This window comes from Procambarus clarkii, chromosome 94, assembly GCF_040958095.1.
Source record: "Procambarus clarkii isolate CNS0578487 chromosome 94, FALCON_Pclarkii_2.0, whole genome shotgun sequence".
NCBI lineage: Eukaryota > Metazoa > Arthropoda > Malacostraca > Decapoda > Cambaridae > Procambarus > Procambarus clarkii.
Window position 1 is genome coordinate 5,736,478 of NC_091243.1, and position 19,019 is coordinate 5,755,496.

A 19,019-nucleotide genomic window follows, 5' to 3' on the forward strand; every position below is an offset into this window, starting at 1 on the left:
GGGCAGGTGACATCAATGGAAGCTGGACATGAAATTGAGTTGAAGAGATGTAAGGAAATTCTTATTTCCTGTACAGGTGGTCAAAAGGGGAATGCATTTAAGAAAAAGGTTGTTGAAGTTAATTCTATCCACAACTTTAAGAAAAAAATATTATGAAAATGTTAATGTAGAGTGAGAGGTAATTGGTGCGTCAGATATAAACGGGACAAAAAGCAAGATCTCCACTCTCCTATAGTTACTGATAGGTAAGGACATATCCATACAGACATCTTTTTAAATTCAGGTGTGCAAAATAAAATTCTAAATAGAAAGAATTTATTGTTTGAATATACAGTACATGGAACAAAACCATTATCAACTGCACTAAAATAATAATAATGCAGTTTACAATATATACAGTATACCTATTAGATATAAGTAAAAATATGTACAGACTCAGTATTTGATGTGTAATGTTCAATGATGAACACTACTGTATTAACATCAATTTTAGTGCAAATACAGGCAAGTAAACTATTGTGGAACACCAACATTGCTTGTATTGTGTGTATTCTGAACACAAATCAACAGAACTTTGCAACAGATTTACATGAAATTTACTTTCATAATTATGTCTAATGAAGAAAAGCAAATGTACATGAGTTTGATTGTGACGAGGTTTAGAACATTGGTCAAGCAATTAGGCAGGTCTAGTGCACTATAGAACCAAAGCATATTTACTGATGCAGTAACCCATTAGTAAAATACTCATTTTAGCCCCCTTGTACCACTACACAATAATTGCAAGGTCTCAACATCACAGTGCTATTAATGAATTGTGTTTTTAATGAAGGCAGTATCCTCTTATATTGGTCTTGGGCATTTCTTCCCAAATGAATGTGTAATATTATAGCTGTACTGTTATTTATTAGTATAATTTGTAATTCTACTCCTGTGGCTAGCACAGTGCCAGAAATTTGTGATAACTTGATTGTTAAGGATATTGTTGGCAACAGTCTGCAGGTGAACCCATCTGGTCTGGCACTTTCTGCAGGAAACTTAACTCTTAAACTTCAACCCTTTCTGGCTGTATTGTTTTCCCCCACTGGTAGGTTCTAGTAGTTGTGGGCCTCCAATATTTATAGTGTTCTCTGATCGTGTTTATGGCGTCTATCAGTATATTCACTGGGTCTGTTAGTATTCTACACTGCCTACCAAATCTCGGTTATTTTATCTAGCTCTTCATAATACGAAGAATTTTGTATATATTTCTTGAAAATTGTAGGACTTAAGTTATCAATAAATTATTAGAAGATGCAATACATTCAATTCTTTTCTTAAGCAATACGTGTGATTAATTCCAAATGACTAAATAATTTGGGGACAGTATTTATGTCCATGCCATGGCTACACATGCTGAAGGGATGCTTCACATCACAGATTAATAGCCAACCTTTAAGCACGTTTTTAGGCACATCTGCAGCCCTTGTACCAAACCTTCTCAGTGTTAAACTTATGTACCCAAACTGCTTAGCTAAAGCTTATTTGGATAAACAATATTCCATACAATTTAAAATAATAAAAAACAGCAATACAAGGTTATGATATATTTCCATGCAAAGCAGTGCCATCATGCAGTGTCTTGTTAACATTTAACAACTTTATTAATATACAGTACTGAACTCGCTTCATCTAAAATGGTAATATATGGTACAAGCAATAATATTACAGTACAAGGGGTTCCCAACCTATGTACAGCCTCTAAATCCGTTATAGCCCACTCTTATCACTACACAAAATAATTGCAAGGGGTGGACGGTAGAGCGATGGTCTTGCTTCGTGCAGGTCGGCGTTCAATCCCAACCGTCCAAGTGATTGGGCACCATTGCTTTCTCATTTCCCATTCCATTCCAAATCTTTATCCTGACCCCTTCCAAGTGCTATAGTCATAATGGCTTGGCACTATCCCAATGGTTCCCTTTCTTAATGTTCAGTGCTATTAATGAATTATTTCAATCATTATGAAAAATTCCTTAATAAAGGCCAAAAAGTTGTACTGTAGTGGTGATGCACCAGTACTTGAGCATCACCACCTTTTACTGCCTCCTCCTCCTCCAGTACTGTAATTCTACCACTCTTCCTTCAAAAAGGATCGTATCAGACAAGAAAGGGCAATTCTATCATTCAAGTTAAACAAATCAGTATCTTACATTATTTGTCCCAAAAACTTTAATTTTCATATGATTTTTTATGGTCCAGGAATGCATTCCACATTTACATCCTTATGCCTTGGGAAAATCTAGGGGGAAATTTAGTTAAGAGTTTAGAATTGCCAGCAATTGAATGTTTTTTCAAAATGCATCATGGTTTCCAAGTTATGGACTGCCTATATTACCTACAGTGAAAATCAACGAACACAAATAATAGCCCATTAAGACAAGTTGCAAGTCCCCTTATTGTACTTTGACACTCAAATTAACACACTAATTGTTTGCCGAACTTTTAAAGATGGACAATGCTAAACTATTCCGAAAGCACAAAATAGAGGAATAGGCCTTTTTCGGTCTCCATAAACTGGAAACTAAATACAAAAATTTGGTAACCTTTGATACAAAATTTGTTCAACAATACATTTTTCAACCCCTCAATTTCATTACCACCTTACTAGCAGGTATTTGAAGGTGCAAATTTATTTTCAGATTACCAACAGCCGGAAGAAGCAATTCTGGTGATGATAGGCAACTAAGAATAACCAATGTGAATATTGGTTAGACTTTTTAAAAATATGCTAACAAGATTAAAAAAAAAAAAGGGAGTGCTCAATTATTAGCATTGATGTGAAGTTAAAACACAGTACAGGTAGCTACTGCATTACATGTACAAATGCTACATTTCCACTAGACTTTTTTACTAAATATTTATTCATTTTCTTTCATAAACACAAGCTGGGAAGCAAATAAGACAAATTTCATTGTGTATAATTTACTTCAATATATAATAAGCAAATTCCATAAAGCTTAAATTCAATGTCATCCTTTCGCATAAGGATTGTACTGCCATGAGTTTTAAACCATTCCAATGAATCTTCTGCCTTTAGGTACACTACTGTACCTAGATAAGACGTGTTGGTCTATCTGGCATGGCAGAGAGTTTTTTGAGAGAAAAGGAGGATATGCAGAGGCCTAAACCAACGAGAATTGCTGCTCCTGATCCAATAAATCTATCCTGATGCATAGTCTGCCCACCACGACCTCCCTGTAAATATAAACAAATCAATGAGGAAAGCAGTAAATGTACAGAATTATTAATGAATCTTATCAATTGTTTTCAAATATAAAGTTGAAATCTAACTTCTGAACCATGTATATAAATTTATACTTTTGTATGTGCACATTTCATTATACAATACTGTATTTGACAAACATGAAAAAACATCTTCCCTTACTATCTTGCGTATACTCTTGCAAAAGGTGCCACGACACTTTTGCACACCAGACTTAAATTATGAAAAAAAAAAAGTTATCACAAACTCATTCATGGGTCTAATCCCATTTTCTATGGATTCTGCACACTAAGCACTAGGAGCAGATTTATTTCTAGCAGAGAACCTTAAGTGTTATTATAATACAATTCATCCTCTTGTTTACATAGTACTTTTTGTAACTATGTGGACCATTGACCACCTTGCAGCAAATAAACACACTGCTGAGCAGATGACTGGGGAGCCCCAAGAGTCCCTTAAGAAGGCAAGCACCGGGCCCCACACCACACAGAACACCGAGTAGTCATAACAAAAAAAATCTTCCGTGTCCCCTGGCAAAACAGAAGCCAACTGCCCATCACTACGAGGTCACACCAGGAGCCCACCAAGACTTCTCCAAACCCTGGCACCTCTCAGCCAAGCCAACACCAGACACTATCTCCCCACCCAAAGAATCGACCAAAAACTTGTCAAAATCTATCAACTTTGTGATCTCGGGCAATATATGGGCCAGGTGTCTTAACAATCTTAACCGTTTATAAGGAATGCCAGATGGCAGCATCAAAACCCTACTGTAACTGAACATGATCCGGTGACCCCCAGGCAGAGCAGGTGTCCAGACATCTGCTCTTCAAGGTTAAACCAGGAGTCCCTTCAGAGACCCCTTGATAAAAATTGACCCAAGTTTTTTTTACAATCTGGATTCTAAGCACATCAAAACAAGGGACCCCACGAGCTGCCAGCTACCTTTAACAGTGTCCAAGTGTGACAATATAGAAGGTAAACAAAACGTATTATTGGCTCTTACCCAGGATTCAGGGAGCTAGGATATTATATGCTGTGACAATTTACTGTGGACCTTAATATAACCAGTGCTGGCAAGCTCGAAGACTGAACAATCCCGAACTATCCCACTTTACATATATAAACCTGGTTTAGTCTTATTTATATGTTTTCTGGTTAACATGTGTGTGTTAACATTAAAGCTTCATTTATCTAACTTGCCAAAAATGTCTTTGCTTATAAATATGCTAAAATAAAATAAAGCACAAATGAGTGTAAAGGCTAAGAATGCAAACTTTAGACATTAAAGCTATATGTAAAATGTTGTTTAACAAGTGGCATGTAAACAAAGTAAAGGCCGCACCATAATATTAAGGTTTCTAGATTTGAGACACCCCTGTAATTAAATTGGTGTGAATTCAATAAGTTAATTTAATAATTTAATCTTTAATAATTAGTATCTAGCTTTGCAGGTAGACATTAAGTAATGTCAAACTGTACAGATTTTTACTTTTTTTTTTATTTTCTATAAAACATTACAGGTAACTATCAACAGGAGCCATATTATCACTGTGTTCAACAAAAACTCAGTTAAAGTGCAACTGATAATTCAACTTACAGGAATCATCCTCATAGGCAGCCGAAGAGGGTATCTTGACATGTGGGCCAGCATGTCGCCGTACAGAAGCCTGAAATGAACACACAGTATTAACAATACAATACTAATATTTTCAAAATACAATGGGGTCTCGACTTACAATGCTAATCCATTCCCAGAGACGAATCGCAAGTTGAAGCGATTTTTCCCATAAGAAAGATTTGAATTAATCCGTTCCCCACTCTCCAAAATATTAACATACAAATACATTTTATACTGAATACAATGTTTTTTCTAACTACAATACAGTACCTAAGTTTATCTTACCTTTATGGAGGGCTCTTGATGGCTTATGGAAGATGGTGATGAGGGGGGAGGAGGAGAGGTGTTACCGTTTGGAAGGGAAGTCCCCTTCCATTATCACATCAGGCAGTGCTGTTTTCTCTGGGGTACTCTCTCCTACATTTTGCCTGAATACCACTAGGACCTGGTTGTGGTTCAGTGCTTGTTTGTCTCACTACAAATTTGTCAAGAGACATTTGTTTTTCCCTTCGTTTTAACATTTGTCTGTAATGATGCATCACTTTAGCACCCATAATGTCCTTTTTCTTATCCAGTATGGTGGATATCGTTGACCGAGATTTGTCGTACTGCCTAGCCAGTCCCGCACCGCACACCATCTTCATATTTACGAACGATCTCTTGTTTCTGCTCTATGGTCATCCTTACATGGAATCTCATATGTTGAGCCTTACCACTGACTTTCCTGGGACTCATGGCGTGATATATAATAACTTTAATGTTCAAAATGCAAAAAATCACCAAAAAAGCAAAATTTCTTATAGGCGCGATCGTCACTAAGCAGGCAGCTGTAGTAAACTAAGGTAGGTCAGCCGCGTGACCAGGAATCACACGATCGGTCAACCCGAACGTGTACCAACAAATATCGTAAGTCGACGACACCATCGGATGTCGAGTTGCATTTTTCGATGAAATTTACATCATAACGCGAAATTATCGTAAGTAGGGGCAATCGTAAGTCGAGGTGCCACTGTATTTCATTTCCTGTTAAACACGCAAAATTGTTAATACAGTACTAAGGTACGAGCTCTTATCTGGATTCCACTAAGCCAAATATCAGGGTTATCTGGACAAAATTGCACCCAGGTAATTTTATGTACATATCCGGATGACCGGACGTTTGTCCGGATACAAATAGACAGTTTAAATAAAATCCAGATTGGAGAAAGTTAAGCCCCAGGCAACAAAAATAATTCCAGAACCAAGTCAGCTCTCATACCAGGAATGGTTGAGGGCTACAGGGCTAACAATACAGTAGAACCTCGGTTGACGACTGCCCCTCTATGAATTTTTGGGGTTATGAGCTCAATTTCTATGTAAAATTCGACTCTTATATGAGCTTTGCCTCGCTTGGCAAGTTTGTTGATACATGTATGGCTCGAACGCGCGCATGGTTCCTGGTGGCACGGGCGAGACAAGCTTCAATTTACCAGTGTCTCCCTCCTATTGACAATCGCACTTGAATTCTTTGTAAAGAATTTATTTGTTTTTGTGCTTTTTTTGGTTTCTGAGCATATAATTAATTATTATATATCATGCCATGTGTCCTAAGAATGTCAGTGGTAAAGTTCAACCTAAGAAAATCGTTGTGAGGATGTCTATAGAGGAAAAACAAGAGATCATTCATAGTGAGAATGATGTCTCACTATAGACAAGTGTTAAATTGTAGGGAAAAATAAGTGTCTATGGACAGATTCTTAGCAAGACAAGCAAGCAGTGAGCCACAACCAGGTCCTAGTGGTATGCCTGCAAAACGTAGGAGAGAGAGAGTACCCCAGGACTGTGTGCCTGATGTTATAATGGAAGGAGACTCCCATTCTAAACACTAACACCTCTCCTCCTCCCCTCTCACCTGTCTTCCATGTGCTAACAAGAATCCTCATTAAAGGCAAGATATACTTGTACATACTGTAGTACAAAATATTAGTAGAGCATGTATAAAATGTATTTTTAAGTTTATATTTTTGGGAGTGTGGAATGGATTAATTCAATTTACATTATTTCTTATGTGAAAATTCATTTCGATTTACAAACAGTCTCTGGGAATGGATTAAATTCATAAAAGAAGGTACCACTATACAGTACTGCAAACCAGACATGATTGGGCCGATCTCATCGAAACATTCAAAATACTAAATAATTTGGAGAATGTTGATCCAAACAAATTCTTCAAAAAGGTAAAATGTAATGCAAATAGCAAGGATTTCAAGCTCAAGCCAGTGTAGGACTGAAAATGTTTTTTCACCCACAGGGTTATAACCCATGAAACTGCCTACCTGCAAAAGTTGTAAATGCCAAAACTCTGCTCAACTTTAAAATCCAACTTGAAAAAATCAGGACAAATAGGGGGGACCTTTAACAAGCCACTGGCTTCCTGTTCTCATCAAGGCCACTAGTGTTAGTGACCCTCAGGTAAATGTTAATTTTATAAATCTTGTCAGGGGAACAGGCAGCCAGGGTGCATTTACACAAGTTATGATTATATCAAGGTCCTCCCCCCCCCCAGGTCAAACTACTAAAATCCCATCCTTCCAGGATGCATCCTCACAAAATGACTAACTCCTGGGTACCTACTTACTGAACAGATGCATTAGGTAATAGGAAATAAGCCCAACTATTTCTGTCCTGCTTGGGATTCAAACGCGGAATTCTCGATGGGGGGGTCGAGAATGAATTCTACTGTACTACAGCAGCCCGTCCTCAGACACAAAGCCCAAAAGTGATTCCATGCGCCAGCCAATCCCGCTGTTTATGAATAAAAAATGGTTTACACAACTCTACTGATGTCCGAACACTTCCAGAACAGGTGCTTCACTGATGAATTTTGTTCAAACCACAACCTGTAAGTGCTTCACCCACATACTACAAATACAATTAATCGCCAACAGAACCTAGACACCTAACTTAACCTAACCAATGCCTAAAAATATATATTATGCTAATATATATAATTTATATTTAAGAAAATTCCTGTATTGAATTAACAGCATGTTAAAATTGATGACTGCATCTTTGGGGTCGACCGCTGGATAGAATGGACTTGGTCTGAGGACGGGTTGACTACAGGGATCCTGAAATTAATTATGAAGCACTGGCTCTCATTCAACGGTTAAAAAGTGAAAATTTTTGTTGCCATTTACAAGTCATGGATAAAACAATGTACGTAAAATGCCGGTGTGCACGACCCAAAGAACTAAGAGCGTTCTAAGACTGCTAAGCACTAAGACTACACAAGCTACCACGTGAACACAGACCCACTACACTATGTAGTCTATTAGTCACAATCTACTTTATTATGGTCCAGGATGGACCGAAACGTCGTCGTCTTCAATTTCTAGTGTGTGGTCTGGTCAACATTTTTCAGCCACGTTATTATGACTTCATCTGCCTATCAAGTTTTTTTTTTTTTTTTACTATGGATCACCATAGCCTGTGCTACTTGGAACATTTATGTTCCAAGTAACTGAATCTATAACATCGATGTAGTTTAACTCCTCCTCAAACCTGTTATCTGTTCACCGACACTGTAGTGAACTTGTCGATCACCACTAACTACCTGACACTACGTGTGTGGAGGTAGTTAGTGGCCACGTGTTAGTAGTTAGACACCACGTGTGTGATGCCCATCACAACATGCGTCAATCACAACCCTCAACCGTACTCAACAACATAGTAATAGCGAGAATCCGTCTTGGATACAAATATCCAACTAGATATGGAATGGAAACAACAGTTGATCAGCGAAGTTGTAGAATCTGTGGCGAGAGTGATGGACACCGCCTTGACCACTATCTACGTGAATGTGAACACCTGAGAGACATCAGCACTATGGGTTGACCTGGCACAGGAGCGGGTCTGAACACGGGCTGAACATCGTATCTCATACACCCATGGCGGCCCCCTGCAGGTTACTCACAGTGGTCAAGAAGAGAAATATGTCCCACCAGCACGCTGGAGAGGAAGTATGACTGGAGTGGTGAAGACGCAGCTCACTACCAGCACACTACCAGCACGGTCCTACCACCACCACGACTACAACCCACAACAACCAGTCGCTGAGAGAGTTGCCAGTTCCGATTTGCTGAAAGTAGCGAGCTGACGGTCTAAAAAGTAGCGAATTTGTAATAAAAGTAGCCCAATTTTTTGTTTAGTGACTGATACGGTTTTCAAAATAATATATATTTTAATACATAGAGTACACTACACGATTTTAATGGTTATAGTAATATTATCTTTACGTCTTCACAGCTGAAGATTATCTAGAAGATCGATATTCGTCTGCATCCACGAGTAATTAATCCTTATACTGGCAACAACCTCGTTTTTGTATACTGCACATTGTTATTTAAGTATTGACATGGGTGGCTAGTGATAAGAACATAAGAACAAAGGTAACTGCAGAAGGCCTATTGGCCCACACGAGGCAGCTCCTATTTATAACCTCTCAATCCCACTCATATACATGTCCAACCCACGCTTGAAACAAGTTTCGTTTTCTTCCAAAAATGTTTTGATTCTCAAGATTGATGTCAAAAGCTGGAATCTCATTCGATTTCTCAGTTTAGTTTACACAGATGTTACTGTCGAAAATACCCGTTCAACCAGGGGGCATTATTTATTGGTAAGCTGTATATTTTCAATGCAAACTCAGCGAGGTCAATCAGTATGGGATCGCCAACAGCTTTCTTGACATGAGGTATTTTGAGCTCTGTAATTGTTTCATATACTCAGGAATATCGGGTTGCTAGTGGGGGCTAATAGGGGCGAATTTTATTCGCCCCAATATTTAAGTGAGAACATATGTTCTCACTTGAGATTTGTTTTTGTATGGAGGCAGGTATTAGATTTAGATTTAGGAAAGACTTGGGTAAATACTGGTTCGGTAACAGGGTTGTTGATTTGTGGAACCAATTACCTCGTAACGTGGTGGAGGTGGGGTCCCTCGATTGTTTCAAGAGTGGGTTGGACATGTATATGATTGGGATTGGGTGGTTATAAATAGGAGGTGCCTCGTATGGGCCAATAGGCCTTCTGCAGTTACCTTTGTTCTTATGTTCTTATGTATTTTCTACCCTGATTCCATGTATGACTAACCATCCTGTGAGATGGGAATATTAGATGAACTTATAGCTAGTTTTTTATCTGCACTGTGTAATCTTTCATATAGAATACGGTAGCAGCACATTGCTGTGTATACCTAAGTTTTTAATAAAAAAAACATTCTTGACAGTTATTGCCTTGATCCAAAATGACGATCCATGTAATTCAGGCCCCAACCCAGCCTCCGTTCTTAGCGTTTAGATAGTAGTATACTGATTAGTATAGAATTATTTTAAAATAAAGCTAAAACACAAACTGAAATATTCCTAGGCGTGTGTGTGAAAACGTGTAAAATCGTGTGTATAACACACATGTGTATTATATTAGCCTCAGATATCATATATTAGGCCTAGGGAGGTTAGTTTAGTTTAGCAAAGAAACACAAGTTTCTTGATCCGTAGATTGAAATTGAAATTGAAATAAATTTATTGAGGTAAAATACACACAAAGGGATGAGGTAGCTCAAGCTATTCTCACCCCATTCAGTACAACGTGTTAATACATACATAGACACACATCACAAATAAACATATTACCAAACATTCTGAGAGATAAACATATACATTTCCTCCTTCACAAGTAGTATGTTATGATCCGTAGATGAGTACGAGTAAAAAATAGGTTTTCCGGTTTGTCCAACTCAATAGTTCAGATTCTACGTTCAATAGTTATACGTTCTAATTTTCGTTGTATGTTGGTATATATTCTATGATCCTCATCGTTACTATAAATACTACCAAAGCAGGAGGATGGGCTGTGGAACTTGTCCCTTACAAATGTTGGACCAGTGACTTGTTAACAGTAGGCGCCACTAACTTTCAGTTTCGCTAAGCTTAGACTGATCAGCTAGTACTAAAGGAAGTTCTAAGAATGGTGGCCGTGACAGATTTGTCATCTTTTTGAAAGTTTCAGCATTACTAGGAATACAAGAAAGAAGCTCATTGCAAGTTTTCACTAAAAAATTATGGCATATATCTTGATTATTTTGAAACTTTTCCTGGGTTATAAGATTGTTTTGTCTGTTAGTGGTCAGAAGTGTTGAAAAGTCATAACAAAAGTCCACTTTCTCCCTGGAATTAAAGTCCAAATTAACATGAAGCTTTGCATGATCAGCTGGTTGCACGATTCTTCTGAGCATTCAAAGTTTTCAGTCATTTTGAAGTATACAATGATCTGCTTCATTTTTTTGTTATATAAAATAAATTCATACTTTCAAAATAATATAGGATTGGTTTGAGAAATGTGATGAAGCTGCCAGGTTCATTGTATGCAAACCTGCTCAAACGACAGTCATTTCATTCTTGGAAAAACCTAAAGAGAAACTTAACATTTGCAGTAGGCAACAGTGGGATGTCACTTAACATAGACAGTACCTGGGATATACCTTAGACAATTAAGGTTGGGAAATCTTTGGTCCCTTGGGAGGGTTACCTTACCTTGCGGTCACTTTTTCTTTCGAAGGTTCCTAGGATCAACGTCCCCAGGGGGACGTTCTCTGACCTCCTGCGGTACGTAGTCTAGTCAATCAGGTTATTGGATGCGGCTGTGATTTGTACACATTACATTATAAAAGCATAAATAATCATCATTGAGTTTCTTAACATTAGTAGCCCAACTTGATTTTAAATTGGGCCAAAAAGTCGCAAGTAGAGAAATTAAAAATTTAGGCGCGCGGGGCTCTCAAACGTAGCCCAATTCGCTACTTGTAGCCCAATCTGCCAAAACAACCCCCCCACCCCCTCAACACCGCTTTTCTTCTCCCAGGAGCAACTACTGCGCGCCGGGAGCCCCATCAATTTTAAAATTGATTTACTTATTTAGATTTAGATTTTTTATTCAGGAAAAGGTACATACATTGAGTTACATACATAATGTTAGATTTAAAGATAGAGATAATACATACAATACCTAAAGCCACTAGTACGCATAGCGTTTCAGGCAAGAAGTTTTACAAGAAGGGAAAATGTGTTTTAAATTAGCAGTTTAGTGATACATTATCGAAAAGCCACTAACATGCATATAGCATTTTGGACAAAAGCTAATAACAATCTAAGCATGGAAATTATTGAAATTGAAATTGAAATTGAAATTGAAATAAGTTTATTGAGGTAAAATACACACAAAGGGATGAGGTAGCTCAAGCTATTCTCACCCCATTCAGTACAACGTGTTAATATATACATAGACACACATCACAAATAAACACATTACCAAACATTCTGAGAGGTAAAAATATACATTTCCTCCTTCACAAGTAGTATGGTATCAGACGTACACACAAATACTTTTATGACCTAGGTATACTGTATAGACAATTTGCAAGACACCTGCAGATAATTCAACAAAATATTACAATCTTGGTGCAAAATTCTTATATCTCTCAAGAATATCATCAACCTTTCCGTTGTGACACAACGGAATGTGTTGCTACCCTATTCTAAATAAAAGATTACACAGTGTAGATAAAAAACTAGCTGTAAGCTTATCTAATATTCCCATCTCACAGGATGGTTAGTCACACATTGTTTACATTTCGGCAATTTGCAGTGATAATTAATAATAATTTTTATTTATTTATTTAGATATACAAGAATGTACATTGGGTTTGTGAGAAAACATAACATCGGTGTTTTTACAATCTTGCAAAACTACTAACAGGCATAGTTTCGGGCAGGACCTTAATCTAACAGATAATTATAAGGGGTCCGTCTAATTACCCAAAGCTACTCTTCATCACTTACGTAATGCTTGGAAGCTTTGGGTCGAGTCAATGCCCTGTTATTGATCATTGCTTTCGGACCAAATGGTATGAGGTACTTTGAGCTCTGTAACTACCTGTAGTTCATACACTCAAGAATAATGGAAAATTATTGTTGTGCTCTACCCAGATTTTGCTAGTGGAGGCTAATAGAACACTTCAAGTTCAAGTATGTTTATTGAGATAAGAAATAAATACATCTCAAAGGGATAGAGTAGCTTAGGCTATTTCTACCCCGCATTAGAACACTTTATGTTCTCTCCTGATGCCGTATACCTTGAGGTTACCTTGTGGTGCTTCCGGAGCTTAGCGTCCCCGCGGCCCGGTCGTCGACCAGGGCCTCCTGGTTGCTGGACTAGGACTAAGTGTATGACTAACCATCCTGTGAGATGGGGATATTATTATTTATATATTTTTTATTTATATTTACAAGAGTTCTTACATTCTTGTAAAGCCACTAACACATATAACGTTTCGGGCAAGTCCTTCATCCTAATTTTCCCCGGAATACGACCCACCAAATCGTTCACCAACCAGGAACCCATTCACTGCTGGGTGAACAGAGACATACAGTTAAAGACTGGCGCCTAGTCAATCCTCCCAGGCCAGGAATCCAGGATACGAACCCTGACCAAATTTCTTGTGAATTGTGGGGAGAGTGTTACCACTGGGAGCCAGCCGGCCGAGCGGACAGCACGCTGGACACGTGATCCTGTGGTCCCGGGTTCGATCCCGGGCGCCGGCGAGAAACGATGGGCAGAATTTCTTTCACCCTATGCCCCTGTTACCTAGCAGTAAATAGGTACCTGGGTGTTAGTCAGCTGTCACGGGCTGCTTCCTGGGGGTAGAGGCCGTGGCCGGGACCGGGCCGCGGGGACACTACAAGCCCCGAAATCAACTCAAGATAACCTAAAGAAGATGCCCCACGGGGATTGCCATTAGATGAGTTTATAGTTAGTTTTAAATGTACACTATGTAATTTTTCATATAGAATAGGGTAGCAGCACATTGCTTTGTATACCTAAGCTTGTTAATTAAAAAAAATATTAATAATTTTATTCTTCCTAGAAAAAATACACGTCCGGCGTCACTGTCTGAATGGCGGTCAGAGAAACGTCTGGATGTATTTTAATTCTCCAATAAGTCCTGGCCGTACTATATATAGCTTCTCATTGGCAGACTTGTTCGCCACCACCATACAAACTATTTATGTTATTTAATGAGTTGTTAAATATGATTTATATTGAATGAACAATGATTAACCTTCACAGTGCAGCGTACCGTATACAGGCAAGTCGATTGCAATAAAATTTGAATACAAAATTACTTGCTTTAGTGGTAATACGACTTATTTAACAAGCAATAGCTGCAGCGCCTGCATATGTGACATTATAAATTCATAGAAATAGTTGGTGTGATTTTCAGGTGTTGTCAATAGACATTCAGCAGCAGCTGCAAGCAACCTAGCAACAGCCAGCCTGCAGCACGACCTTGGTGATGGCCTTGAGAGGTCTCCAGCTTCTCCACCCAGACTTTCTCAGCGTGACAACAATACCATAAAGAGTAATGATATGTTTATAGCGAGAACTGTATGTACGGATAGTACAAGACACCCACTCACTACACAGTGTGACATTACAGTTGCCAGAATTTGGGTGGACTATAGCTACTTACAATGCTTTCTTACCGCATTGGTGCACTAGGCTGTTGCCGGGGTACAAGGATTCTGGGGCACAGGCTGCCATATTGTTCTCCAGAGACCTCTTGGCAGTGGATATAATTACTCGCTCGACCCTCCGCTGGATTAAGCCTGGTATTCAAATCCCTTTTTAAGTTATATTTATAATATAAATAATTTGATCATCCGACGGTAATCTTCAGAAATAGTGGCACTCAGGTAAATTCAGGAAAGTGTACGTAGCAGGTGTGAGCAGTGTGTGTGTGGAGTGTATGTTGAGTATGGTCAGTGATTTGAATAGAGGAGCTGTGTTATCTGAAGACAGAATTTGTTATAGTTCTGATAGCTGATATTTTGTTGGGTGATGATGGGATTGAGGTGGTTTGCAGTGGTTGAACCTCATGCACAGATACTATAAGCTAGATAGGTATAAATTAGTGAGTAGCATTGTTAAGTTTGAAGGCGGTGAAAAGAGCAGAGTGGAGGACATAGTATCTGATTGTTAAAAGTATGCCAACAGTTTTGGACTTTCTTGGCTGTGTTGTATGTGAAGATTGAAGTCAAGTCTCTTCTCTATGTATAACATTCCATCATTTTTACTAGCAACGTTTACATTGTCTACCTGTACGTGTATTTGGCTAGATGCTTTGTTTCCAAGTAAAATGTAGTATGACTTTTTTATGTTTAGTACGGAAACTATTCAGTTCTTCTCAATAAACTATCTCTCTCCGGGGCAAAATATAAAAAAGGACGACCCCACATTATGAAGACAGGCAGACTACAAGGTTGAGTCCTCGCTCATGTGGTTGCAATATAAGCTCTTGGTGTGCTCTGCTTGGCTCTCTTCCCAGGCTTGTTTCATGTTGACCTCGTGTAGGTCTGGCAGCGTCCGTCGTGTTGCACAGTAACCAAGGCAGTATTAAGCGTTCGACCGCTGGTGTACTGTTATTAACATGAAACAAAAATGAAAAATTAGCCGGTTTACTGCATAAAACCATCTCCAACCTCGTCCGGAGCTTATGAAGCGCAGTAGGCAGCGCAGTAGGTTTGCAACCGAAAGGGCCTGGGTCCCGTGGTCGGACACGCTTACTTTCACTTTATTCCTCTGACCACCTAGCAGTAAATAGGTACCCAGGAGTTAGAAAATTGTTGTGGCTTTCTGACACCCCCCCCCCCCCCCGACAATGATAAACCGAAACCATATTCTTCTGCAGTGTTGCGGGCGGCAGAGGTTATAACGCTTCTCGATGGTATTTTGGGGCCACGAGCGTGGGTGTCAGCATGCAAGGGCGGGAGGTGCACAGGGACATAATGGTAGCCGACCTTCAGAGCCGCCAGCACCCCTTACCTGGCACCTCTCCTCCCATTAACCCCGCCCTTCTCCATATCTATTGTTTTACTTTTGAATAATGTATAGGATGACCAATTATTTACCTAATTAGAAAGGGAGTTCCATATACTAAGCCCCTAAATTGCATGAAGTGTTTACATAAGTTTAGTCGAACTCTAGGAATGTCAGATAATTATTTCTGATGTGATGTTCATGTGTTCTGTTATATCCATCTAGGAAAGGTGTCACGTCAAGGTTAGTATTGATAAATGTGGCTTTGTAAGTGTAAGTACCGCAAGACAATGTGTGGAGATTCATTCTCTTGTACTATTTCTTTAGCACAAGAGCACTGCTCGGCTTAGACTCGGTTACAAGTATCTCTGGGAATTCTCATTATCTGCCGATGTAGACCTGACCAAATGTAAACTGTGTCAACAAAATTATTCGCACATCCTCCGTCACTATGTGATGGAGTGCGAAAAGATACGTGAATTCAGAGACAATTCTATAACCAATGTTCCAGCGATGTGTAAATATTTCATTCAAAATGATCTGCTACCAAAAATTTTAGCCAAATATCCCCAGTTTGCTAACTGTAGGTAGTAACTGAGTGATTGTAACCTATCCACCGCTGCCCACTGGATGGGGGGCGGTGTGCAGGACAAACATATCAATTATGACACTAACTCTCAACATATGTCAGTTGCTTATTAAGCAACCCGTCCTCTTAAAAAGAACGTCACTTTTGGCTCGTATGCGCGATATGGCTAAATTTGGACGTAATTTGAAATGAAATCCACTCACAAAAGTGACGTTCTGTTCCGTTTTCTATTTGAGCCGTCCGGCGTACGCGCAGAGGTTATAAGAGGACACTTTAAATTAACGTTTTTCATAATGTTTTGAAACTTTATGAGAATTTCCTGCCCACCTAACCTATCAGAGGACCCTTAACTTACTGTTGGTGAAAAAAAAAAATCCCAAATTTATTTTCATATTTTTTTCAATTTCAAATTACGTCCAAATTCGGCCATACGGGCAAACGGCCAAAAGCGACGTTCTTTTTAAGAGGACAGGTTGATGAAACTGTACTTGTGGTTGATCTCGAACCCATTGTTGATGTGACGACTTATACTGAATTTTGTAACTAGCTCATCAAGATTGCAACTTGCTTAGTTAAATGAATTGTGGGGTTCAGTCCCTAAGCCCATTATATGCCTCTGTAACCCTTTCCACTACCGCCCACAAGATGGGTATGGGGTGCATAATAAATGAACTAAACTAACCAAACTGACGGAATATGCGACATTAGGCAGTGAAAGTGTGTAAGCAACTTTTGTGCATTGCATTTTGGGAAGGGCCAGTAGTTGGCCTAGTGACAGACATCATTTAGGAACATGTATCTATTTAACGCTCGAGGAGTCCGACAGTACCAGAGTAGAGATTCCTGTTCTGTTCCCTCCATAGACAGTTCATCCGAAATAAGCCAATCATATTTGCCTTGATTTTTAGCTACGGACCTCCACCAGAGTTTCCTGTGGCTTCCTCCTGGCCAGGCATAGTTCACCAACTTTCAGGTCCCAACATGGTACTTGCCGACTGCATGCCCTGCTGGTAGGTCAGAGCCTGCGGGGGTCCTGGCAAGATCCAGGGCCTCTGTCCCCTGCATCAGTAGGCTCTTTTATTTTCTACAGACACCACACACCCTGCCAGAACGGGCCGAAAGGTCGTCACTTTCTTTATTTTTCAGTCACTTCCTTTATTTCATGTGGGTGTTGGGTGTCTAACTTCCAGCCACGATATTGTGACATGCTCTTGGCTCTTACAACATGAGTTATAACATTAATGAATTACACAACTTCACATTATCCTTCTACATTATCTTAAATTCTTTAAGTTGTGCATGGTAATTTACAACTTTTAGTTTCCAGTATCAGCCTAAAATGTTTATTACCTATCCTAAACCCACATATTAACTATAAAGTTTCTCAGACCGCTGCGTGTGATTATAATCACCACAGTGGCCTTATCAAAAATATCTAAAACTGTACCGACTAATACCCACTGTATTCTGATTTTCTAGACTTATGGAAATAAAATATTATTATTACATGCAATTAAATACACATAAATATAGCTACAGCTCCGTAATTCATCTCAAGTTCAAGTTCAAGTATGTTTATTGAGATAAAGAAATACATCTCAAAGGGATAGAGTAGCTTAGGCTATTTCTACCCCCCTAACCTAATTCATCTCCCATTTACTTTGACTCACGAGAAATCCCCCTGAGGCCCTCAGCTGGGGTGTGAGCCGGCGTGAGGCCCTCGGCGGCGCTGCTCCCCTATGCACTCACTCACCGGTATACATACTGTTGAAGCTTGGCAACTTGCCGCCGTAGTTGAGAGCTGCTGGCACTCATCTTAATTGTCCTCACGTGCCTCACTTAACGCACACTCACGCTGCTTCACTTATTATTTGATGGCCCAGCTTCAGCAGCAATAAATCACTACGTATTTCCAAAATTTGGATTATTTTACAATCACCACTATGCTGTGAATGTTGACGGTCCGTGTGATCATAATTGTGCACAAATATAGTATCTTTTCCTTCGAAAAGTTAAGGATTCTGCAAACACTTATTCTTTTGAGTGTGAGGGCGTGTTGTGGCGGCTTTTACATATGTTTAGTTCATTTATTATGGACGGCAGTGTAGGCATGTATACCGCTGGCGTCGCTGTGGCGGCGTGTATACCGCTGGCGTCGCTGTACGTGGCGGCGTGTATTCCGCTGGCGTCGCTGTACGTGGCGGCGTGTATACCGCTGGCGTCGCTGTACGTGGCGGCGTGTATACCGCTGGCGTCGCTGTACGTGGCGGCGTGTATACCGCTGGCGTCGCTGTACGTGGCGGCGTGTATACCGCTGGCGTCGCTGTGGCGGCCGCGTATACAGTTAGCGTCGCTGTGGCGGCAGTGAAGGCGCGTATACCGGCTGGCGTCGCTGGTGTGGTAGTAGAGGACCGGTGCGCGTGGTGGCTGCTGGCACAGTGTCCAGGTGGTGCTGAGTTGTCTTCCCTCGCCACAGTCTGCCATGATCACCCACACACTACCCCGACCTTCACCCCCCCCCCCTCCACACACACACACACAAGACTTAAGGAGTCTTAATAGCCTCACACTATTCCGTACCTAGTTAAACACACGACAAAGTTAGAAAAGATTGAGAGGTATGCCACCAG

At 39.7% G+C, this 19,019-nt stretch overlaps 1 protein-coding gene across 2 annotated transcripts; it reads right to left on the bottom strand.

Annotated features, from left to right (window-relative positions):
* Positions 1 to 2,945: 2,945 nt before the first annotated feature.
* Positions 2,946 to 18,787, bottom strand: LOC123747295 (uncharacterized). 2 transcript variants are annotated; one of them, XM_045729391.2, is made up of 3 exons: positions 18,143 to 18,787; positions 4,863 to 4,932; positions 2,946 to 3,234 (listed from the first exon to the last, which is right to left on the bottom strand). In XM_045729391.2, exons 1-3 carry the CDS (start codon positions 18,202 to 18,204, stop codon positions 3,091 to 3,093), a joined length of 276 nt encoding a protein of 91 aa, XP_045585347.1. In that variant the 5' UTR covers positions 18,205 to 18,787; the 3' UTR covers positions 2,946 to 3,090. The 2 variants fall into 2 exon arrangements, 1 of the variants encoding a protein (XP_045585347.1); XR_006771656.2 differs by lacking the exon at positions 18,143 to 18,787 and adding an exon at positions 8,839 to 9,016 and having other exon boundaries at positions 3,141 to 3,234.
* Positions 18,788 to 19,019: the final 232 nt, after the last annotated feature.